This window comes from Mugil cephalus, chromosome 10 (assembly GCF_022458985.1).
Source record: "Mugil cephalus isolate CIBA_MC_2020 chromosome 10, CIBA_Mcephalus_1.1, whole genome shotgun sequence".
Classification (NCBI taxonomy): Eukaryota; Metazoa; Chordata; class Actinopteri; order Mugiliformes; family Mugilidae; genus Mugil; species Mugil cephalus.
In genome coordinates, this window is record NC_061779.1 from 8,146,781 (window position 1) to 8,172,690 (window position 25,910).

At 40.4% G+C, this 25,910-nt stretch overlaps 1 protein-coding gene across 1 annotated transcript; it reads left to right on the top strand.

Annotated features, from left to right (window-relative positions):
* The first annotated feature begins 63 nt into the window (after nucleotides 1–63).
* csnk2a2b (casein kinase 2, alpha prime polypeptide b) lies at nucleotides 64–12,707 on the top strand. Its single transcript, XM_047597545.1, has 12 exons — nucleotides 64–1,104; nucleotides 1,508–1,619; nucleotides 4,477–4,578; nucleotides 5,980–6,030; nucleotides 6,152–6,211; nucleotides 6,552–6,635; nucleotides 7,825–7,935; nucleotides 8,048–8,149; nucleotides 8,433–8,533; nucleotides 10,484–10,632; nucleotides 11,089–11,172; nucleotides 11,993–12,707. The coding sequence occupies exons 1-11, from the start codon at nucleotides 1,001–1,003 to the stop codon at nucleotides 11,163–11,165; spliced, it is 1,053 nt and encodes a 350-aa protein (XP_047453501.1). The 5' UTR covers nucleotides 64–1,000; the 3' UTR covers nucleotides 11,166–11,172; nucleotides 11,993–12,707.
* The last annotated feature ends 13,203 nt before the right edge of the window (nucleotides 12,708–25,910 follow it).

Sequence of the window (25,910 nt, forward strand, 5' to 3'; positions counted from 1 at the left end):
CTCACCTCGGCAGCCAGCTGCTGCTTCCACATCCGGGCGGATCTCTCGCTCCTCTTCAATCGCAATCCGCGTCCCCTTCCCCTGCGCTCTCGACCGGGGAGGTCCGTGGCTGCAGAAGAACCACCACCAACCCCCGCACCTCCCCTCCTGAATCCAGCGCCCCTCCGTCTCCGCCTGGCACCGGGCCCACACCACCACCACCACCACCACCACCCCCCACCCCCACCCCGGAGGCGCCGCTTCCCCCGCACGGCAGGGACGCACATGACGCGGACTCCGCCGGTGGTCGGTGGGTGCGCTCCGGTGGTCGGTGCGACATCTCCGCGCTGAAGTAGCATCGCTGGGCTAACACTAGCCGACAACATCGATCTCCTCTCTTGCCACTCCACCTCCCCCCCTCTCTCCATCTCCATCCCTCTCTCGATAGCTAACCCCGGAGACCACCGAGGGCATGCCCCCTCCCCGGCCGTCCATCATCTAGCGCAGCCCGGTTCTTCTCTCGGAATTTGGGGCCCGCACACACACACACACACACACACGCACAGAGAGGATCACCCCCCACCCACCCCCAGGAGTTTTTTAAAAAACCAACAACCCCGCTTATTCCAGCCTCTCCGTGGCCCTTTTGAGGCAGGGGAGGGGGTTCCGTTTCTTTTTCTACCTCAGCACACGCCCCGATGCCTCCCCGTCCCCGTGCGCTACATCTCAGCTGCTCTAATCGGGACCCCTCGGAGCACCAGCGACCCCGACTCCTCCGCCTCTTACAGTCCCACCGAGGAACGCTGCTCGGCGGGCACTGACTGCACCGAGCCCACCGGCCCTCATCCCGGTTCCTCTGCAACATAGCTAGCTGGCTTTAGCTCCACTTCACACCCACACATCCATCCTCTCCAGCTGGTACCGTCATCCAAACCACCACCACCATCATCATAATCATCACCACCACCATCATCCAGCAGCCTCCCCCCCTCTCCCCTAAGAAGCGTCCCCGGGTCTCGCCATGCCGGGTCCGGTGGCCGGTAGCAAGTCCCGTGTGTACGCAGACGTGAACACCCTGAAGACCCGGGAGTACTGGGACTACGAGGCCCACGTACCCAACTGGAAGTGAGGACATTTCTGTTTTTGCTGCAGCTTTTGATTTGATTTGATTGCATTGCATGAGGATGTGTCTGAGCAGGAGTCAGAGAGAAGAAGGAGGAAGGAGAAGGAGGAGGAGGAGGGGGGAAAGTGTGGCAGATGGGTGTCTATTATTACACATGGAGCTGTGAGATGACACAATGGTGGTTCAGTCTGTCTCACACTTTCCCTCCACCTCCATCCATGTCCCCACATTCACCCTGGCTGATGCTGATGCTCCTGCTCCTTGCTCCTTGCTCCAGTAACATCCTCTCCGTCCCTTCATCCCGGTGACAAGAACGCCTAGCAACGAACACAGAATTAATTGCATGCTACAAATATTTTTCCACTCCATTTTTTTTTTTCTTCTTCTTCTTGTCTGTCCCTATAGCAACCAGGAGGACTACCAGCTGGTCCGTAAACTGGGCAGAGGGAAGTACAGCGAAGTGTTCGAGGCCATCAACATCACCAACAACGAGAAGGTGGTGGTCAAGATCCTGAAGGTGAGCGGCTGGTCGCATATACGCTCACTCCCCAGTTCATCTGGGTCCAAATCTCATATTTGTGAAGGTCCTGGTGTTCACCGTTTGTTTGAAATGACAAATGTGGCTTGTTGTGGTGTCGTTGAACTGTATTGTCTTGCACCGACACCTGTTCCTATTATTTTGGCAACCCCCTCGTGTTCAGTGGCTCCAGAATTATCATTGAATCACCACCTTTCTCAGTCTGTTGTGACATCAACTGAACATCAGAGCAGTAATGAAGTGTACCTAATGTTTTGGCAAGTGAGTGTATATGTGTTAGTAATAATATCCAGCAATATCTGAACGCGAGTGAAAGGGTTTGTTTAAAATAACCGAGAGAGCTGTTGACTCAACTGTGTTTTCATTTTGGAGGCTGTGGTTTGTACCAGCACGTGTTCCTATTATTTTGGCAACCCCCATTTTAGTGAGCGTGCTAGACTAAATAGTAGAAGGACTTTTAATTCATTCCAGTTTAGACTTTAGACCACATCCTCCAAAATGATCACACAGTTGAGTCGACAACTTACAAACACTTTTTCGACAAAAAAATGAACATAAATCATAAAACTTGGATTTAGTGAGTTTTAATTCTCTGAAGACTGCATGTGTGTACGTTAGCTCGATGTTAGACAGCCCCAGTTAAAAGATTTTGCATCAAAGTGCAGCTGAAACTGTTTTAAATTATTAGCTGAGGATATTTTTGAAGTATTTGTAGATGTGAAACATTTCCGAGGTCTAAATTCTCCAGTAAAGAGCAAGAGTAAAGAGTTACTGGAAAACAAGCAACAACAAAAAAGCTCAGGATGAACGTTTTAAGAGGAGATTTAAAACAGGAGGTTTGTCTGGAGAGCAAAAACAATCAATAATACAAATATATTGTTCTGAAAAATACAAATTCCTAAAATTCACAGGGTTTGTTGCAGCACATTTGTTCCTCAAAATGACTGATGTGCAAGAGGATTTGGGGATTAAACAATTAGTTGGATGGAAGAAAACTAACATTAACTTTATTCTGACATATTAAAAGTATTTCTTCAGGCAACTTTTCTTATATATTACATTTCATGCACAGGGCAAATCACTGTGCTTCACCTTAAAAAGGTGAAGAAACAAAATTAAAAGCAACAAACATTAAAGAAAACAAAGGTTATAATCGGTAAGCTAGACTAAAGTAGGTAGGACATAAAATAAAAGTGCAGAAGTTCTTTAAAATGATTAGAAATCAAAATGCTAAAGTGCATTTAAAGAGCTCATTCATAGGCATGTGAAAAATATTATAATAAATAAATAAAAATCACAAATTAAACGATTGATTGAATAATTTAGTTTTGTACCAATTCCATAAAATAAAATACACAAATATTGACACTTTTTTTTATACAAGGCAACTCAATGCAGAGCTACAGCTGATGTTTCTTAATTGAAATAGTAATTGTTAAAATATCCACCATTATAATAAAAGCTAAATGCCTCTTTTTCTACTAAATAGCTGTCCAACATTGACATTTCTTCTGATAAAAATGACCCAAAGCATCAATCAATTATCGAAATGGTTAAAAAAAGAAAAAAATCAAAGAAGTGTAATTACCCGTCGATCGACCAATCGCTGCAGATCTGGGTCAGTCTGTCAATTGCTGATCTGAAGCCAACGAACAAACTCCCCGCTGCGTTTGGAAATTCCGGTGGAAGATTAAAAACGTTGTTCCCAGCGGGACGAGGATGTGATGCTGATGTGCTGCGACGTGAACGGGGAGGAGAGGGGGGCCAGAGGGGACTTATTTAGTTATTGCCAGATAATTAAACAGATTAAATAAGATAAACATAAATGACAATTGAACCGAATACGGAAATCTTGCCCACATTATCATCATCATAATCATGTGCACTGACTGGCCTGTTTATTAGGTACATTAGTGAGTGTATTCTAATATAACAAGACTGGCATTAAGTTCTGGTCTAAATCATTAGTTTGAAATAACAGAAATGTTGATTCAGCTGTGTTTTTACTTTTGTGGTTCGCAGTACTGTTGAATTATATTGTGTTGTACTGACGCATGTTCCTAATATTTTGGCAACCCCCTTTTAGTTGGTGGCACCACCATCCTCCAGAATTATCACCACCATTTCTGACTCCATTTCAACATAAACTTATAATAAATGAGTTACAGTTTTGGATCTATAGTCTAGATTAAATTTTCATAAGATCAACAAACATTGAAAAAAGGTTTATTCCAGGACCAAATACACACACAGACTGAGATGAAGCAGCTATGCACTCATTAGTGTATTCTAATATAGCAGTCCTGCATTAAATCTTATCTTCACGAAGGTTCTAGTGTTGAGTATTAGTTGATTCATCTGTGTTTACTTTGTGGAGGCTGTGGTTTGTACCGACACGTGTTCCTAATAATTTGACGTCCCTATGTTAGTCAGTGGGCTTGGCAAAATAATAGTCACAAATGTCATATAGTGGAATTACCACGTTTCTGAAACGCTGTCTCAACATAAACCGAAGATCAGAACAGACGTGAAACGAATATTTGGTGCAGGGCCATTGTAATGGGATACATTTTTACCGGTGTACCTAATGTTTTGGCACGTGAGTGTCGATATCTGTGTTGGGTTGCGCAGGGGGATCAATGCATCCATCCCCTTCTTGTCTTGCCTGCATCAGTTAATGTGACGTCCTATGATTTCCCCCAACCCTGATCAAGAGTGAGAAGACATTGGAAAACTCTTCTTTTTTTAAACCTCAATGTGATTTTCACCGTCACTCTAACTCGCTTAACAGCTTCTCTGTGTTTGTCTTGGTGTCTTTATGTCCTGGTTAAATCAGCCGGTCAAGAAGAAGAAAATCAAGCGAGAGATCAAGATACTAGAGAACCTGCGAGGAGGGACCAATATCATCCGACTGGTGGACACAGTCAAAGACCCAGTGGTAGGCATGCTTTCATATATGTGTGTGTGTGTGTGTGTGTGTGTGTGTGTGTGTGTGTGTGTGTGTGTGTGTGTGTGTGTGTGTGTGTGTGTGTGTGTGTGTGTGTGTGTGTGTACATAAACTGAGAAAATCCATGAGAAATGTTAAGGATGTGTGAAATTAGTTGGGAGTTAACGAGTGGAGCAGCCAAAGAAGAAGCTTTTTTTTATTATTAATTATTTATTTGTTGCCCTGATTTTTTCCCAAGAGACGGACTCAACATGGCAGTGTTCTTAATAATTAATTACTCAGCATGTGCTTTAATTGCGTCCTTAATATAATCCATTTGCACCGATCAGATTTTTTTTGTTTGTTTTTTTTCAATCTACTTCATTCAGTTTTTTAAAGGCGCCCTGGGTGTATTTAAAATCAATGCAATGAATTCTGCTTTATTTATTATTCCGTCTTATATAGAATTTAATTAATACATTTAATTATAGCAATTTTGATGATAATTTGTCAGCAGAACAAACGAACAAACCTTGTGACGTTTCTCTTGGGTTTTCTGAAGAGCAGATTTGAAGCTAAGTGCAGCGTCTCTGGCTGCCGCCATCTTGGCCAGGCCGACACCCAGCGAATTCAGAAACCGTCAAAGAGGTGGCGACATGTGCGGACACCCACCTGTCACTCAAAACAACCACGACCTTAATTAGACATAAATTTAAGGCTGAAAAGTGTTTATTTCTGTTTTTAACGTGGAGGTCCATGGGATTAACTCAGTTTTAAAGGCTGCCTCCAGTGGACACTTGAAGAACTGCAACTTTTATTTATTTGAATCTTATGTGTCTAACCAAACATCTGGCTTACATCTGCATCACTCCTGGAGTTAAAATAGTGTAATGATGCCTTTAAAGACACATACACTGCTGTTAGCATGTGAGACAAAGAATCCGTCTTCTGATTATTCTGTCTGTCAGACTCTCATCTCATCCTGAAATGTCTCAGATTTGTGGTTTTGTTATGTGCATTCAAAACCCGACTGAATAAACCTTTTTTAACAACTTTTTCTGTGCGGGAGTACGCCAACGAATCAGGAAGGAAGAGTATTTTTAGGCCATGGAAGTGCTCTGACTAAGCCAGGACTCGTTTCTTTGCAGCAGTGGGAACCCTGCAGGGTCCTTTCTGTTTGTTTGTTCTTGTAAATGGCAGGAGGTTAGAAAATCATTATTATATTCACAGTTTTTCGAGCAGGACTGGGTTATATTCCGCCAATCAAGCATAATGGTTTCACAGAGTTGATGGGGTTTGTCAAGTCGGCGTTTGAATCAATAATTGCTCTTTTCTTTTTGGGGGTCCTTTGATTATTTTGATTATAATCTGACTTGATTTGGACTTTCCTCTCTGTCTGTGGTGCCCGTACAGTCCAGAACTCCAGCGCTCGTCTTTGAATGCATCAATAACACAGACTTCAAGGTACAATCATTACTATTATCTCTCTCAGCTCTCCTCAATCAATGCTCTCCACTTTCGCTGTGTTTGTATTTTAATCCGTTTGAGCTGCAGCTCCTCGTTCAGATTTGTTTTCCTCCCGCAGGAGTTGTACCAGAAGTTGACAGACTACGATATCCGTTTCTATATGTATGAACTACTGAAGGTGAGTTTACCTGAACACATGTTTGTAGCTCTTTCCATCCTCTTAGCCTCCCAGTTAATAGCAGCACTTTCTATCTACAATTCATCTTAGTCAATAACACTTCCTGTCTTCCCTGCCACTATTAGCTCTTCCTAGCTGGTTCTGTGTGTCCATACCTTTAAGAGTAGATCCATAGATCTCACATCACCACATGGACCGTATTTCTTTTGGCCTGTGAACGCTGTAGTTTGAGCCCAGCTTTACTGAGCAAAAAAAAAATCTCCCTCTCTGTTCTTGGGGAGCTTCCAGGAGTTGATCTGAATCATTGTCTGATGTTGTTGCTTTTGTGTGTGTGCGCCAGGCTCTGGACTACTGTCACAGTATGGGAATCATGCACCGTGACGTCAAACCCCACAATGTGATGATCGACCACCAGTTGAGAAAGGTAGGCGGTGCCCTATATAGTCTGAACACATGCTAAATTAGCAATGAAAAGAAGAGGACAGATTCTAGTGAAACGTGTTGTCCAGCAGGGGGCAGCAGACTCACACAGATGTGTGTTAACCCAGTTTATTCTGCAGAATGGTGCCTGTATGGACCAGGATGCTGAGGGTGGATGTATAATGTACAGTTAGGTCCAGACATATTTCAGCAGTGACACAATCTTCATGATTTGGGCTCTGTATGCCACCACATTTGACATTTGAATTTGAAATGAAGCAACTGAAGTGCAGACTTTCAGCTTTAATGTCCTGAGACCCTGCATCCTCATAAACTTTTAACCTCTAGACTAGATACTAGTTGGTGTAAAAGCATGATAGCGATTTTTTCTTATACTATGCTTTTTGTGGTTCGAACTTGTTGCTTTTAACTTGTAGCACTCTGAGATACTTAGATGAAAAGTGCGTCATAATTAAAATTCATTATTATTATTGTCATTAAAAATGCATACCAAACAAAAGCTCAGGTCTGGAGAGATTAAAATATCCATTAGCCCTATTCGCACTGGACTAGTTTTACCTGGGGACCTCCTGTAATTTGTAATAATCAGGCAGGTCGTCTGTGATCTTAATCCCAAATCGTCCATGTCCCTGATTTAAAAAGTAAAAATTACGCCACAAATTACCTGTGATAATTCCTGTAAAACAGAGGTCATGTGAAAATACTAACCCAGATCGAATCCACGTCTCTGTGATTTAGGGGCGAGTTTTTACGTAAAAATCCTGGATTGTTTGAGCAGGGTGTTTTCTGAGCAGAGGCAGAAGCTTCAGATTTCTTTATTTTTTTTACTTTTATTTCCGGGGGATAAGGATGGTCTGTTTCACCTCTGTTGAGTGCTTGTTCATGTTCATAGCTTCCAAATGCAACACCTCCAGACCTTTAACCGGCTTAACTGATGATGGATTAATGAGGCAGCTTTTGAGGCAACCTTCCATTTACTTTTTTTTTGAAAAAGAGGCAGCTACATGTGGATACCCTCAAATTACATTATAGCTGAGAGTCTGCACTTTAACCCATATTGATTCTATATTGAATGCAGTTATATATATATTTATATAAAGAAAAACAAACTTGTGTCGATGCCCAAATGTACATATATATAAAACATATTTACGTTTTTGTTGTTCTGATAGCTGCGCCTTATAGACTGGGGTTTGGCAGAGTTCTACCATCCGTCCCAGGAGTATAACGTCAGAGTGGCATCACGATATTTCAAAGGCCCCGAGCTCCTCGTGGACTACCAGGTAACAAACACACACCTGAGACCTGGCAACTCATTAACCCTCCTCCGCTGTGGATCATTTAGTCACCTGTGTCTCATCATCTGCAGTGCTGTTTGACGATTTTGTGTTGCAGATGTACGACTACAGTCTAGACATGTGGAGCCTGGGCTGTATGCTGGCCAGTATGATCTTTCAGAAAGAGCCCTTCTTCCACGGGCAGGACAACTACGACCAGGTGCGCGCGACACAAACACATCGAGGAGCCTGTTTATGTGCACATTGACTTAAAGAAACCGATCAGATGGTCTCGCGTAGCTGGGCTCATTGCAGCATCTTGTTTCCCACTTAAACACGACATCCTAAACATGTAATGGAGACGACCTGGATGTGCATCCTGGATATTTATCTCACTCTCAAGTTTCCACAGCAGCGACAGGAAGAGGGCGCTGTTGTAGCAGCACAAACCAGAGAGTTTTGTCTTTTTTTTTTTTAAATGGCTCTGTTTTTCTTTTTTCTAGCTGGTAAGAATTGCCAAGGTCCTAGGGACGGACGAGCTGTTCGGCTACCTGCGGAAATACCACATTGAACTGGACCCACGCTTCAAAGACCTGCTGGGACAGTGAGTTCAGTCTAATCAGAATAAAGGACGAAAATATTCCTGATAGGTTCTCGGTCATCAAGGTCATGGTATAACTAAAAATAAAGACTCGTTGGGTTTCATCCAAGTGGCTTCTTCAGTTTCTAAGTGACTGGTGGAGTTTAGTTTTTTTTTCATGTGGAAAATCTGTGGGTTGTTTCCACCTGAAAGTAACACGACTGAGTCTGTAACGACCAGATACTCACATGAATTAGTCCCCATTCATCCTGAGTGATCTGATCACCGGTGTCCATCTTAAATTACATGCGTGAACACACACAGGACGCACTGCAATCACATTTGAGTGGTCCGATCTCAGACCACATGTGGTGATGGTCTGGGAGGTACTGAGCTCATTCTTTTGGTGGTGTGAACACACAATGGCCGTGTCCAAACTCTCCCCCCCATATAAAGGTAACGCTATTTTGTAGCGGTGTCTGAAACCTTAGTGGTCACATAACCCTCCTATTATCCTTGGGTCAATTTGACCCCAATCAATGTTCATCATTCAAAAAATAACAGTACAGGGAAGGTCAACTCACTGGTAGAAGAGGGTTATTTATGTAGTCAACAAATACACAAAGTGCCTGACACAAAAACCTGGTCAACAAGTTCATGTAAATCATTTTTTTGAGGGTAAAATTTGTTAGTAATATTTGAGGACAACATAGGGGACTTAAAATTTCCCATAAAGCATTGCAAAAAGTGGTGACTATCCGATAGTCACTCAGCGGGTGGTGGATGTCCCATCATGCATTGCGATACTAGCACCGTTAATGGCCGTTAGTGGTACCGGTTTCTGGTTCTTACCGAAACAAGTCAAGCTTTGATGAGCGGCGCAATATCTCCAAGAAACTCTATAAGTCCAGTTATATACTGTTTAAGAAACGGTTCTTGTGTATATATAAAATAAATAAATAAATAAAAATAAGACGGTCGTGTCCCAAATTTCCCCGGCAGAAGGTGTACTCTGACCACTAAGTCTACTTTCTTCCACAGAGAATACAAATGAAGTGATGAATTGTCTGTTAATAAAAATGCAATAGCCCAACATTGTTTGTTGATCTCACTTACAATTTGACGACGTCTTGCCTGTGTAGCAATTACGGCACGGCGCAGTCTCATCTGCCATTATTCTAAATTAAGCCGGTTTAAGTTAAGCGCAAGAAGGTTCAGAAGCCTGTCGGTAAACATTTTCACGGCTCAAAAAGTAGATAGCTCGCCGGTGAAAGACCTATTTTGTGTGTTATGAGTTTATACGTTGGATACTCAGCGAGAGGCACATTTTGAAGTTTCCTCGCAAAAATATGAAACTTTTTTAAAACATATTTTTTTATTTTTTAATTCATGACCGTCATGCACATCTGTTTACAAAATAATCATGTTTTCGTAATGTGTAATATATAATGGGACAATAACCAGAGGAGCCACGGCTGTCTGACACGTAATGATGCGACAGCGATGACGTCATTAACTGAGCGTCAAACGATGATACATGTAGTGTCCAAAAGTAGTTGTTGTTGTCACTACATAATAGTGAAAGTCTCTCTGGAACTCAATGATTGAGGAAAAAAACAACACACATATGATGTACAATCATTGGTAATGAAAGCCTTTTAAAATATTCTGTTTTTGTAGGTGTTAACTAACTAAATAAATGAATCTAAGTGAGAATTAACTAATAAAGTTATTTAATGAGTACACTGTATGAATCTATCAAACGGGGTTAAATTATGTTGTGTAGGGACATTTTCAGGGTTTGAGTTCTAGTCTGAGCTTTGTCTCTTAAATAACTAACAAGATAAATTGATAAATAACTCGTGTGCTTTCAGTGAGAGAGAAATCATGACTCGCACACAACAAACTGCTGTTAGCTCTTACACAGAGGAGACTGTTGTAGTGACATTAACCTGTCGCTCTTTTTCCCTGCAGGCAGAGCAGGAAGCGCTGGGAACAGTTTGTGCAGACGGAGAATCAGCACCTGGTGAGTCCTGAAGCTCTGGATCTGCTCGACAAGCTGCTACGCTACGACCACCAGCAGAGACTGACGGCCACGGAGGCCATGGAGCACCCCTACTTCTGTGAGCATCGATCAGCTGTAAAGCACAGCCTAATGGGACGTTTAGCAGACATGTAATCCCGTCCTCACAGTGGTACTTGCCAATTAGTGACACTGTAGCTTTTTTACTACTGATAGAATTTGTTAAATTTGCATATCATGTCAAAATGCAGAAGTTAATAAGCAACCAGACAAGTCAACCCTACAAATAAAATAAAGATTTCGCTGAAATGCCTGCTATCATGTTTTTACACCAACTAATGTATTGACCCTTTACTACCACAAGATGGCAGATAAAAAAAACGTCCACTTATGAGGACAACAGGTCTGAGTAAGGCAGAATAAGAAGCTACCGCAAACCTAAAACCTGTCCCCATACAAGGAAGCAGGGTGTCAGGAGGTTAAATGAGCAAGTGCTGAATTTTAAAATTAAGCACAGAAACAGAAACTTTGACGTGTTTTCTCTTTCCTCGTGCAGATCCTGTAGTAAAGGAGCAGTCTCTGTCCAACTCTGACAACAACATGGTTTCCAGTGGCAACACTACAGCACGATGAGACACAGGTAACACTTCATTTTTAAACTCTGTATGTGCAGGTTTCACAGCCAGAGGCTCTCAGATCTGTTAAACACGTATGTACGAGACTATTTCTACGAATGACCGGGTGTATGTTATGATGTACAAATGGTCATTAACACGTGTGATGCTGAATCAGAATGTAAAAGAAGAAAATGTAAATAAATAAATAAATAATAATTATTAGTGTAAAGTTTTATTTATGTTAAGGTAAATGAGGTTATAGATGTAACCTTTGGATTACACTCCTTAACCTGAACTAAGGTGGATAAATTGGATCAGACAACTTTGATGCTATGAATCCATTAATTAATTATTATTAATCCATGCTGATCAAATATCAAAACCACAGCGTAAAAACAAATAAAAATGTGGTCATCATCTTTGGCTGCAATAGGACGTTTCATCATCAGATTATGAAACCAAATATTTCCATAATTAAACATATCTTCTTCTCAGTTTACATTGAAATTATTGATCCACATGAAATAAAAACCTAAAACGGATACAGATACTACAAATATAGGTCAGGCTTGGCTGGAGTCCCAAGTGGTTATTTAAAAAAAAATATATACTGAATTTTATTCCCTTACACCACTCTTTTCTCATTTATTTCATTAAATTTCTGGGAATTTTATACAAAGCAGACATACAAACTTTGTAAGTTGTTGTTTTAAATGTGCTATAGAAGTGTGTTTTTGGTGGTTTTGTACCTGAGAGTAGAGGCGTATCCGACATGTGAGATGCTATAATTTTGTTATAATTCGTTTCCATTGATTTTCTTTTTGTCTTTCTGTCTTTTTGCAGAAATAGAAGAAAGAAGGATGTTTGTTACCTCAACTTTGTACCCGGTTGTGACAGTAACTTTGACAAGTGTACAGTGACAATGGATCAAAGTAACTCTGACCAGTTACACACTCACAGATATGTGCATACGGACACACACACACACACACACACCTACACAATCAGTGCAAACAAGCGAGCACACCTTCATGAACCTAACGCACACACAGACACACCTATACATACACCCTCCTCCTTTGTATCAGTCTGTGATTGGCTTGTCCTGGTCCCCCGTCCAGCAGCCTGACCAATGAGCTTGAAGCTGCTGTCCCCCCTTGCCCCCCTCCACCGACGTCCCCCCCAGCTCAGTCTCATGTAGGTCAGCAAAGACAATTCAGTCCCTTGCCCGTCCCTACTTCATATCACCCCTCTCCTCTCTTATTTGTTTGCATCCGCATGGAGAATGAACAGGAGTCTGACCCTGTACAAGCCCCCCCTCCCTCCCCTGCCCCCCCCTGCCCCCCTCTCCTCCTGGTCTGGTGGTCCATCCGTCTGTCTGCCTCCCCCTGTTTGCCCTCACCCATTTTACCCAGCCCTCGACAGGAAGACAGGCGTCTTAGCACTACTCCAGATCTGAAAGTGGCATGGTTGGACTCTCTCTAGATAGAATGATGATGATGATGATATTATAATAATAATAATATTAATGAAAATAAATGATTTTTATTTAGATGAACGTCTGCGCCGTGCATCCATTTTTACCTGTGATTGTTGAGAGTGTGTGTATATTGTATATAAAAAAAAATGTGTGTGTAAAGATTTATTTAAATTACCAGTCAGACGTTTTCATTGAGTTCAACGACAAGGTTTGTCCAAACTTTTGACTGGTACTTTAAATAAATAAATCTGGTTGTAGTTACAGGGAGGAGAGTGCAAAACGACTATATTCGTAGAACCCGGGGTTACAATGCGTATTTGTGGCTCAGTGAAGCGTTGCTGACTAGTGATTAATTATTTCAAATATTTCTGATAAAACAGCAACTAGGGAACGTCGATTGGGATCAAAATATGTTTAATGTGTTTAAATGTATCCTCTATATCAGTGGTTCCCAACCTCGGGTCCGTGCCCCCCAGAGATCACAGGGGCTACGCTAAAACAGGTTTCACCTGTTTAACCACCGCTCAATATGATAAATCAGACAAGGTGCACAATATGACAATATGAGATAGATTAGAAAATCCTTTAATGAATCAGAAAGTTATTCCTAAAAAGAAGAATTTAATACATTTGTGAGAAGTAAACATATTAAGTAAAATTATTCAACGAGTCTTGTAAAAGTCTAAAAGTGTTGTAAACGTGTATACGTCTTGTAAAATTAGTATGTTTTTTTTTATTTGTAAACGAAGTTAAAAGTTTTAATCAATGTATTGTAATTTAAGGCAAATCTGGTTACAGATGTATGTGTAACTACTATTTGGTTTGAAACTGTGTGAAATGACTATACTAATAGAATCCAGAGTTATAGCACATACTCTTGGCTCAGAAAAAGAAGGATTTTAAATATTTTTATTGATCAAAAGAACCTATAAATTATCAGCTGGAGTATCACTCACCATTAAAATGTGGTGTATTAAGCAAGAGTTGTACAATGTGTTTAAATCGACTTAAGTACATTTTTAAATAAATCCAAAAATTATTCCTTAAAAGTAACACTGAAATATATTTGCTAGAGATTATTTTGTAGAACTTTTGAATGTATAGACTGACGCAAAATCTGTGAAACTTTCCACTCACCTCTAACTGTAACCTCAAACCCGTATCCATACTGTATGTACTGTAAACTAAAACTAAACCCTGAGACTAAAACTGCTCCGAAGTTCGTGCGTACGGCTGCAGAGCTGACGAAGGAAAAGTAAAACTGCACCGTGTGTTATGACGGAACAGACACTGAGCCTCTGTAATGAGAGTGGATGAGACCAATCAGCTGATGAGTTTGTCTAATAGGTCAACAGTCAGGTGTCCTACTGTCTGAAATGACAAAAATCACTATCACTACTTAAAATAATGTGTTGCTTATATAACGAGGATGGCTTTAGGAAACCTGATGAACCATATCCACTTTCTTTTTGCTGTGTTCTTGGTCTCTACAAACTTCTGAGGAAAATATGTCTTTAGCTGCTCATTGCTGCTAGGTATTGTATTGTAGGATTTCCATTCATGCACATAAAAAAAAAAAAAAAAAAATGAATTACAATTTTATCATACTCTTTAAAGCTTTGTTACACGTTTAAATCCAAAAATATAACATTGTATGCAGGGAACAAAGGGATCAGCTATTATTTCATTAATTAACACTTTCATTTTAATTGACTAGTGATAACATCTGCTATAATATGGAGTTTTTTTTTAGTTTTTCTTTTTAACAGAAACAATACAACTATGTAAAGTGGATTATAGATTATAGTTATAAGGTTTGTTAATGCCTTAATAAGGGGAAATCAAGACGTACTCAATAGTGTCATGGAAAGCAATCAGAATGTGAAGTGCAGTCGTAACAAATCATTTTATTTTACCGTACAGAGGGTAGTAATATGCCCTGTAGTGTCAAGGCTGCCCAAAAAAAAAAGAAAATTCCAAGAAGGAAAGCAAGCAGAAATGGATGAAGAAGTAGATCTTTTGACCGACGACTCCAGCTCACAGTTGAGAGGTTTGTGATTAAAAATATGGAAAATATTCATTACAGATTCAAATTTGTGATTAATTAACGTATTAACTTCTAAATATTTAAATCTATTGACAGTCTCATCTCGTTATATCTTTCATAACTCTGTATTTTACCCACAGGATTTGCAAAGTGCGGTTTTGAGGTTCAGTGTGGCGCCCCTGGCAGTCGCCATCTTGGCAGTGACCGATTCCTCCTTACTTTCAGCTAAGTTGGAAATTAATACCAAATTAATACCTCAGACATGGAAGTATATGCAGATTAACCCACTTTTATAATGCAATTAAATAAATATATAAACACTACCCTTGCAGGTTGCTCGCTGCCGGGTTTCCCACATAATGTTAACACTGTGGTGGAGTCTAATTTACTTCGCCAAGCTCTTTCATGAATTGGAGACATTTTTGCACGTTTCAAACAATATACTTACGTTGTTTTTCCTATTTTTCCAGAAAGCATCTCCGCCAATTAGCCAGATCCCCTCTACCTCGCCTCCCCTAGACCCTCCACATCTGTCGCTCTCCTGCTCTGTCCTGGATTTAATCTGAAATCATGGAAAACCCATGTAGCATGAGAAGCTGTTTGTGTTATTCCATAGTAAAAATTGATGTTTGTGCTTTTGATCTTTTACACTATGAAACTATGCATTGTGAGCTAGCTTAACTTCATAAGCACCAGCTAGTAAAGTTAGATTTAAAGTCGGATGTTTATTCTATAAAGATTTAGATTTCGATGATGCTTAACTTAATCTTGCATACATGTGTACACAGAATGCCAGCAGACTTTTGTTCACTATTCATGTATGTGAACTGATGAACTGCACAGGTCTATTATAGTAATGACCATAGTGACAGACTGATGCCAAAAGCAATGATCTTATTTCATGTGCGGACATTTCATATCCAGTGGGAAACACTGCAGCTGCCCCACCTCTTTGTTTTTTTGTTTTTTTTTCATTAGTTAGTTGGAGTCAAATTCTGCCAAGATGGTGACAGACGGAGACTAGTGATGTAACGATTACCGACAATTAGTATTACCATGTCAAATTTTTATTGGCACTAAATCGGTGTCTGATTACTGCACAAAATAAGGAAATTGAAGTTCTAAGTGTTACTAACGTTACTCCTGTAAAAATAGTATTTACTGGACACGTACAGCAGCAGAGCAACATGTGTTTGTGTTGTGTGCGAACGCTGCCACTGAATTATGCATGTTTGGTCTGTTTCCGCTCTGACGCTGCAGTAGTTCCGATCCGCTTTGAATGTGAATATTTGAACATGTTTTGAACGGGAAGTCAGACACAGATCCGGTAAAATTTGAGAAGAAAATGCTCCTGTGTTAAAAAAAAATAAATCCTAAAGGAAACATTGAAACGTGGTTTGTTTTTACAGTAGTAACATTAATGTGTGTGTCTCTGTCAGATAATAATAATAAATTTGCTTTTCCATTATTTACAGAATTGCAGCAGGTAAACCCAGTGATGCTATGGCTACTGCATCTTCAAGTTCATTGTGCTCGTTTTTATATGGTTACATCTCTACCGGAGACACCACACTGAGCTAAGGAAACATATGGGTGACGTCACAGAGGGCTCATCCACCTTTGAAAACAGTACGTTACTTACTGCAGTTCCTACTAACTAACTATCTTAATTAATCCGTAAGTAACAGGCTTTATGGGCATCGTATCCAGATGTGAGTTGGATTTCAGCGTATATAAACATGTGTTATCACCTAAAAACTAAGCTTTGTATTGGTAAGTATTGTAAAAAATTCTTCCTCGTTGGTGTTTAATCACCAATTCAATTAATCAATTACCAGCTTCAAAACTAGCCCCGGCCGTGTAGCAGTTAGCACCGCTGTAATTCCAGTCAGCCGTCAGCAGATTTCGGGAACACTTCATATCTTCACCCTCACAGGTCGCCGTCATCAGTTGTCGTTTCGTGTATGAGCTTCTCACGTATCAGCTTCCTCCCTGTATAGAAACCAGAGCTCCAGCTTCCTGTACAACAACCCGACTCCTCACTCATGTCCATTTACCCCGGCGCGTACGTATGAACACGCATGCATCTGGGTCATGAAACATTCAGCAGGGTCCACTGTCCACCCATCCCACCTGCACCTGGTAATCCACACTTCCAGATGTAGACTACAGGTGAGCTGTACTTTCCAGTCTGCAAATTAATCATCCTGCGCTGTAAACAAACAAGACCATGTGACCCTTTTAAAGTGAGTACTTTTCCATGTGACTGACCTTAGTTTGGTTCATATGTTCCCCAGTCATTAGCTTGTAGATTTCTACAAACACTGTTTTGATAAAAATTTTTCTCTGAATGACTGAAAAATATCAAAATATCGTTACATCAGACTGCACACAGTTTTTTTGTTTGTTTGTTTTAAATAGTTTCACTATAAATGTACAAAATGTACTTAACCTGCGCAGTGAAATACAATAAACATCCAGGGCTTGTTTTATATATCTTTTTAGGTACCTGAAAATTTGCCAGGATTTTATTTATTTTCTTTTTTTCAGTTTTTCAGCAGAAAACGACTGCCTCATGTGGAAAAGTTGATGCTGTTAGAGGAAATTGGAAATTGAAAGAGTCAAGTTGTAGCCAGACAGCAAAACAATGAAAGACACAAAGCTCTACAGTACAAAGTGGAGTGGAGCTGCAAATTCATGCATTTTTTTAATATATATAAATTATTATTAGGATATTGTTGAAGTTAATGCATTAATAACTGCAAATCTGGAAGCACTTGGTGCAGCAGTAGTGCTGTGAAAAGTAAGCAGAATCTAAAGTGTGGTGGTAGCTGTAATAGCGTAGTGCATAAAATAAAATTAAGAATAATATCATAAATACCTACAAATAGAATTAATGATGCAAATAAGAGTAAACGAATAAACCATTGATCAGGAATCAACTTTTCCTTTTTTAACGTCATTATTAAGACAATTATAAAATAGCATGCAAAGTAGTGGTGTCTTCATTTTAGCTGTGTCATTAATCACAGGGCCCCAAACAGACTTTCTTCTAGATTTAAAAACAACATGAGGTCTTTGGTGCTTTGAGTCTTGTAAAATATTTTATTCTATAATAAAGAATCAGAAGGATGCATAGGCAATACTGAGCCCTGTTTTCCTTTTAATTCTTTGATCCTCACCTGATATTAATCTAAAAATGGCCACTTCTCCTTCTGAAGTGTAACTTTTAAAGCCTTAACAAGGTGTTTAAAAATAGCTGTTTAGTAATCTTGTATTCGCTGGTAACTATTACACTTATCTGTGACACTGAGGTATAGTTTAGAGGGTTTGGATTTGGTAAAAAAAAAAAAAAAAAAAAGATTGACAACCTAAAGTGATTAAGTCTGGAACGGGACATGCTATCATTTCCTTGACATAATCCACTATCCCAGTCACTGTCATCTAAAACTTTGCCAAGTTCGTCTTTCCTATTGTTTTATCTTTTTCTTTTTTATCTAAGGAGGCCTTTGCAAGACCAAAGATTAGTGTGTAAAATTGTGAGGAGTTGTTTAGTTAAACTGGTTTACTTAAGCTCCTCCTATCCTTCGAGACTCCAAGCTATGTACTTTAAAATTTGTGGAAATAGACCTTGAGAGCCAATTTGTTTCAGTTTCTCTAGGAAGAGGTAGAAAAATCCAAAAATGAGGTCATGGATACTTAATGCCAAGAGAGTTTTGGATTCAAGTTTTCATTCACACACATAAAAAAATTAACATTTAATCACAGTTTTATCACATTCTTTAAAACTTTATTGCACATTTAAGAAATAAATCCAAAAATATAACGCTGCATCATGCAGGAAACAGAGGGCTCAGCTATTACTTTATTAATTAACACTTTTATTTTTACTGACTAGGGATCACATCTGCTAATAAAATGGCATTTAACTTGGTCTTTAACTAAAACACTATTTCTTCATTCAGTGGTTTTTTATTTCTTTGAGTGGTAAACATCAGAACACGTCTCCAATAAGAAAACAATCATCATTTTGATTACTTCCAGTCCAGAGGAGAGGTGAATGATGGGGCAGTCCAATGAAAGTCCTCATGTTACTTGGAGAATAAAATGAAATGCAAAAATGACACACACACACTCACAAAAAAATAAATAAAAAATCGACACACGGAAAGGTCTGTAAAAATTGTTGTTTAAGTTATTTTTGTCCTTGTCTGCAAAACAAATGTCCTCTCATGACTGGCCGCGAAGTCAAGTGTCCTCCAACATCCTCGCACGGCCAGTTCCCCAAATTAATCTGACTGTATTCCATGTGTAATGATGATGATCTCCCGTGTCACTGGGAGAGTCCTTCCTCGGTTTGTGAGATGGATCCTGCAGGGTCGCTTCAGCCGACGCGTTTTATATTTCGTTTGTGCCTTAGACAGCACGGGGCGCACCTCTTCTCCGACTTGGTGCCGGGCGACGCCGGGGCCGGAGCTGCAGAGCCCTGCTTCCTGTGCGCGGAGAAAGAAACCAGACAACAAAGGGAGAAGTGTGATTGAGTGTTTGTTCTGGCGGTGACAACGCAGCTTTTAATTATTAACAGCAGCCTCCTGTGGCCTCTGAGGGCAGAACAACTGGTGTGATCACAGTCCAGTCTGAGGCAGCCAAGACCAGCAGGTACAGGTTAGTTATTATCCCTCCTACCTGCATCAATAATGTAATAATCAACTTGATCAACGGACACATCCATCTTCACACGCACTCATTCTGCAGAATGAGTTCTTATTAACACCCACCATTAAAAATTAATAAACTTTAATTAATAAAAAACCAGGGGACCTGGTCTTGTTGGGTTTCTTGAAGAAGAATGAATGGTGTTTGTAAGTATCAGTTTCACAAGAATATCCAACCAGTCATTTAGAGCCACACAGCAACAACAGCATTACTAGAAAGAAGTGAGATATTTTATTACATTCAATCAATCATCTTGTATTGGGAAAAAATTGGTTTTGCTTGACAAAAGTTTTTAAAATAAGCAAAACATAAGATGTGTTTCTATGATACAAGGATTTTTTGCTTTCTTGAAATTCCTTTTTTGCAGTGCACTTGGATGAAACGTCTCCAAGAAGTCCAACAAGTCTGTCTGCCATTGTTCTAGTTATGTTTTTAAGGATATACCATGACGTGGATGACAAAGACCCTCCACAGACATTTGGAAGGTTTTACCTCATTACTCATTACATTACTCGATACATTACTCTGAAACAGGATGAATCTGGACTCATCAGACTACATGACCTTCTTCCCTCGCTCCAGAGTCAAATTTTGTTGCTATCTAGCAAATTGAAGCCTTTTTCCTGGTTAGCCTCACTAATTAGTGGATTTCTTAAGGCTACACAGCTGTTCAGTCCCTTGAGTTCCCCTCACAATGTATATGTAGAAATGTTCTTGCTTTCACTACTAAACAAAGCCCTGAGGTCTACTGCTGTTCTCCTGTTTGATTTCACCAAATGTTTAAGTGATCGCCAACCACATTTATTCCTCGAAGTTGATGGCTCCCCACCATCCTTCCAGTTTTCAATAATGCATTGGACAGTTTTAACCCGAATGTAGTAGTTTCTGCAACTCCCCGCCAGAAGCTACTTGGATAAAACACCTTCAAGAAACTCTACAAGTTCAGTTGCCTTTATTTCAACATGTTTTTGTTTGTTTGTTTTGGATGTACAATGACCTGGATGACTTAGAACCTTTACAGACATTTTACCTAATATTACGTTTGCCAATCAAACAGTTTAACCCAAACAGAACTAAGTCCCCATAGCTTCTTCACATTGCATTTTGCTCAAAGTACTGCTACCAGAGCTTGTTTTACCTTGTTTGCAGTGCAGTGGAGGAGCGTCTCACCTGGCGGCAGCAGCAGCTGCGGCAGCCTCTCGGTTCCTGACCTGCTTCATCAGCCTCAGCATGAAACAGATCTGCCGCAGCGTCATCTTGGGAGCGTGGCACGCCAGGCGGGGCCGCGGCGCGCAGCGAGGGCCCCGGTATGTGAGCAGTGACAGGTAGTTGGCCCCCCTCGGTCCTCTCCCGAACAGCTGCAGGGGCTGAGAGCTGGCATAGCAGGATGCAAACTGAGAGTCAAGGAAATGGTGAGAAAGCAGTTTGTTAGATGCGACCTGTACAAACAAAACTGGTTTCGCAAATTCCACACGTAGCCTTGCAGTCACCAACTTCCCCCCACCCACAAATGTCTGGAGTCTCTCTGCTGGGAACTGGTTATGCTCCAGCAAAGATCTGCCTGTATAATCAGATCGTTTTGGTCGGGGTGATGAAGAGATAATGGTGTGGGCGTATCAGGCTAAATATCGATAGTGTCGATGCCAAGGCTAGAATCAATATCTGATCGACAAAGTATCGGTATCAGCAATGCTAGCCCTGTTTTTACCTGGTATCGGATCGATACCAAAATTCCCAGTAGCTCTGATTGAGTATTTTTCCGAAGTATTTTTCCACTGTGTTGGTTGAAACACGTCCCACAGTGGAATCCAAACTCTGTAAGCTAGCATGCTAATTTAGCTTACCAATTTGTCTACACTCCTTTGCCAAGTCAAGGTAGCCTACACTAGTGGAAACAAATTCATTCTAATAAATAACAGTCTTGCAGGCTCAGTTTATGCAGAAAGCTGTTGATTCAACTGGATCATCATTGTGGACGGTTTTATTTTTTTAACTGCGTTATTTAGTTTCCAAAATAATGAGATGGTGTATATACATATATAACAACAATATCACATTATTTGGCCTTGAAGTTCATTTGTTTATTTGTTTTTTGTCACAGAGTGCTGCTTCGTGCCAAAAAATCACAAGGATGGAGGATTTCATAGTAAGTTCAGATTTCCAACAAATTTAAAGTTAATAACACTCTGCAAAATGCATCAATGATGTGGAGTAAACCATTAAAACTGTGGAGCCCCCCCTTGTCCAGCTAGATATGTGGAATTGCATAATGATGCAGCTGCACGCCTAAATTAAGAAACTAATTAACTTAGCTGTCTGCTTATTTACGCTTCTTACACTGATCTATTTTTACACAACACATTTTGTTACCTAATAAGTAATTCCACCCCTGTGACATTATGGCAAATAACTATTTAGCTGCAGCTTTCGGTCATTGGCCTCAACACCCTGTTGATCAAATGGAGCTTAATGGATACTGGAGTAGATGGGAATAAGGCCACCTGTTGGTCACACTTCACATGTTGCACACACACGCACACACATACACACCCTTTTAATCAGCATCTGTCTTCCAGCCTCAGACATAATCACCCTCCTCATCAGAAACCAGAGACACACATGATCGGTCTCACAAAGGGAACAGATTCATTTACGGGGCCGACACCTGATCGTGCCATTTGTCCGCCAACACTTGTTTACTCTGTCGCACACACACACACACAAGCAACATGCACACAAACACAGAGTCGTGTGACTTCGACTTCAGGGAATATTAAATTGACTTCCATTAATCTCCTGGAGACTGGACTGGACGGGAGTCCAACCTTAATCATCGCTATAAAATTACTACATGCCTTAACTGGCTCAGTTGCCATTTCATTAGGAACACAAGTGAAGCTATTCTAATGTAACGATCCTGCACTAAGTCTTTCCTCGATGAAGGTTCTGGTATTGAGCATTAGTTTAAAATAACTGAGAGATGCTGATTTAACTGTGTTTTTTGATTTGGAGGCTGACGTATGTTCCTATTATTATGGCAGCCCCCATTTTAGTCAGTGATGCTTGACTAAATAAGCTGAATTACCACTTTTCTGACACTGTTTTAACATAAACTAACCATTACAGCACGAGATTTGGTGTGTAATAGAATGCATTTGGTTTTTTTTTCTCTTAAACTAGTATTCCCAATGAACTGGCAAGAATGATGCAGCACTCAATAACACAATTAGCCCAAGTAACACACATGCAGATACTCACAGGAACAACGGTAGCCATGGTGTGTGTCGAGTGTCGAAGCCTGGCGATGAAGAAATGATCATCAGCAGGTGAGTCCTGTCCCTCTTATAAACGGAGACATGGCCAGTCGTCCTTCTGAAACCACAAACTAACTCCGCCCACATCCGCCAACAGTGAGGTCACACGCATAGATTCAGGTTACACAGACACTGACACCAAGTCTGTCACTATGAACTCCATTGTTGTGCAGGTTATATTTAGAAGCAGCTGTAATTCAGTGGAAGAAGGTATTCAGGATGATTAGGAGACAGACAGGAAGAGGTGGGCGAAGTAAGGGTGGAGAAAACAGGTGGGAAACTGAGCAGTAAGGAGGGAAGGGATATGTTTTATTGCTTTGTTACAAGCTTTATTGATAATAATGTTTATGAGCTAATGAGCATTTTAAAAAAATACTCAGACCATCACTCCATCGTTGTCTAAAGAGTTGGTCCTGTTTGACTGTGTCTATTCATAAGAGGAACAAAGTCATGAAAAACAACAATTAAAAAATATAAAAGATTTTTATATTTTACTTAGTCTTAATCTGAAATGAAACCGCCTGACACATTTAGCCTCCTGAGCTTTTGTTTGATATGCATTTTTAATTTCTCCAAAGTATTTGGGATCAGTAGGACATAAGAAGTATAAAAACTAAAGCATCATCTTTCAACAAGAAGTTATATTATGATAAATTCACCAATGTGTGACAAAATATAAAACTGTTTATTTTAACACATGAACATGGCTGAGCAAAACCAGAGTCCCAACCTCCTCAAACGAGTACCTGCTAATTACAGAGGTTGTACCTCATTGCTATTGATAAAATTTGTTAAATTTATGTGTCATATCTAGAAACGTTAATAAACATGAATAAATAAGTTTTAACCATAGAATTTGATGGGATTTTGTTCCTTGTCCACCTTTATCGTCTGATCGTCTGTAAAATAAATCTGATCAAACGTCTACTATCATGTTTTTACCAACAACCGACACTTTGCTACCACTAGATGGCAGACTAAAATGTCCACTAACGAGGACAACAGGTTTAAATGAAGCAGAATAAGCTGCAATAAAACCTCAAACTTAATGTCTCCATATGAGGATGCAATAACAAGCAATAACATACCTGAAGAAGTCACCGTGAAGACGACAGTTCGCAGACCTCATCTGCATAAGGATAAAATCAGATCCTGTCTCATCAACGTGGTGTCCACAAAAAGCAACACCCTCCATTCGAGCACTGAGCAGACACCCTCCAGAGGAACCAAGGAGAGCTGTCCATATGCTGTAGAAGTGATGACACAGACACTGTCAAAAGATGCTGGAGAGGTCACTCTTGTGGAGGCCTTTGTTCTTGACGGCGACACTGTGGAGGGCATTGAGCCCCCAGAAGGCCGTGTTGTGAAGTTTGATGTGTCAGCACATTTATTTCCTGACGCTAGAGCGGAGGAAAAGTCGAGACAGTGTTTTGGAAGAGGATTGTTTACCAGGCGGCCGAAGACTCACAGACGACCTTGTCTCCAGAAGAAGCGCTGGTCATCCACCAGCGCCTGTGCAGCAAAATCTGGGCTGACGTTGATTGTACGAACCTTCCCACACAAATGTTTAGGAACATCGACAGGAAAATCTACCGGGGACGTTTGAAGTTTCAGTCTCCACATATTGTGCTGATGTTCCTGTACATAGATTTACAGATATGTCACAGAACAGTTGTTGATTTATTTGAAAAAAAAAAACAAAGAGAAGACAAGGCATCTTCAGAAGGTTAATTTCAAATGGACGCAAAACCACCAACAATATCATACGGAGCCCTAAAACCGGCCCGCCAGAGGGTCCAATCTGGCCCATGGGACGAATTTGCAAAAATTACGCATTTAATTATACATTCATGTTGTTCATTACATGTACTTGTATTTCTTAACACTAAAGTAAAGGGAAACATTTGGAGTTGTTGTTATTTACAAGTTAATAAGCCATTGTGTTACTGGTTCAGCCCCCTTGAGATCAAATTGGGCGGAGTGTGGCCCCTGAACTAAAATGAGTTTGACACCCCTGCCCTGCCCAGGTTTTCTCCAGATACTCCGGTTTCCTCCCACCCTCCAAAGACATGCTCGTTAGGCCAGTTGGTGATTCTAAATTGAGCCTACGTTGTTTCTCTCCGTGTTAGTCCTGCAGCCTTCGACCTGTCCTGCGACTGTACCTTCCCTCTCGCCCAATGGCAGCTGGGATAAGCTCCAGAAACCCCCGCGACCCAAACGAGGATAAGCGGTAGTAGAAGATGAGATGAGATCCGTCTAGACGGGTGAATGGATCAAAGACGTCTCCACTGACTCCTAGCATCAGTCCAGACTTTGATTTACAGAAAATCGTGATTCTTAAAATACAAGAGACGCGAATCAAACACCGCCCCTCCCCCATCACAGATGTGGATTCGCAGTGATTTGCACTGTATTAGTTTATCACATACCCACTTGCTGTCATCTTTTTACAGCTGTATACACTGATGGCCTGCAGCAAAACTAATAAGCAACAAATTCAAAAAATAGGACAAAAGACAGCAGATGCTATATTTTTTTATAAAATACATAATTTAACCCTTTAACAGCCATTATATCCACACGCTTGATCTTTTTTTTGTAGTAGTAGTAGAAGTAGTAGTAGACAACAAAAAGCTTAATGTCTCATTTTGTATATTTTTTTAAACTTTTTGAGATATAGCGCTTTTGAACAGAAGACCATGGCTTGAAAATATACATCATACAGCTTCAGTATTTATATTGTACAAATCTGTACAATCGCGTAAACATTAGCAACAACAGTTAGCAAACACAGTCAAAATTAATTTTACTTGTAAAGAACATAGTAGAGGGCCATCCATTTTCAGGCAGTTATCTGGAAGAAAGTCCAAGTTATGACAGTTTAAGTTGCGAAATCTGGTCAAATTGACCCAAGACAACAGGAGGGGTTGTTGGCGGTAGTCGGTTTCTACTACTTGCTTCAATTTCAACAATGGAACTGAAACTTTCGCTGAAACTTCACTGGAGATGAGTCGTACAAACATTTGCATCACTGAACCTCGTCAGTTAACCTTTCCCCAACCTGGAACCAGCTGGAAATACTAAAGTGCAAATATGCTACTACCAAGTGGACCAATCACTAGATGGACTCTTATTTGGCCTTGAAATTAACTTGTAATCCAAGACGTGCATTTCTGTTTGCAACGCACAGATATGTAATATTGG

Excerpts from the sequence above, each read along its gene's own strand:
- csnk2a2b (XM_047597545.1), top strand. The coding sequence starts at position 1,001 with ATGCCGGGTCCGGTGGCCGGTAGCAAGTCCCGTGTGTACGCAGACGTG. Across the intron at positions 8,150-8,432 it reads GGCAGGACAACTACGACCAG|CTGGTAAGAATTGCCAAGGT; the intron begins GTGCGCGCGACA and ends TCTTTTTTCTAG. Across the intron at positions 10,633-11,088 it reads CATGGAGCACCCCTACTTCT|ATCCTGTAGTAAAGGAGCAG; the intron begins GTGAGCATCGAT and ends TTCCTCGTGCAG.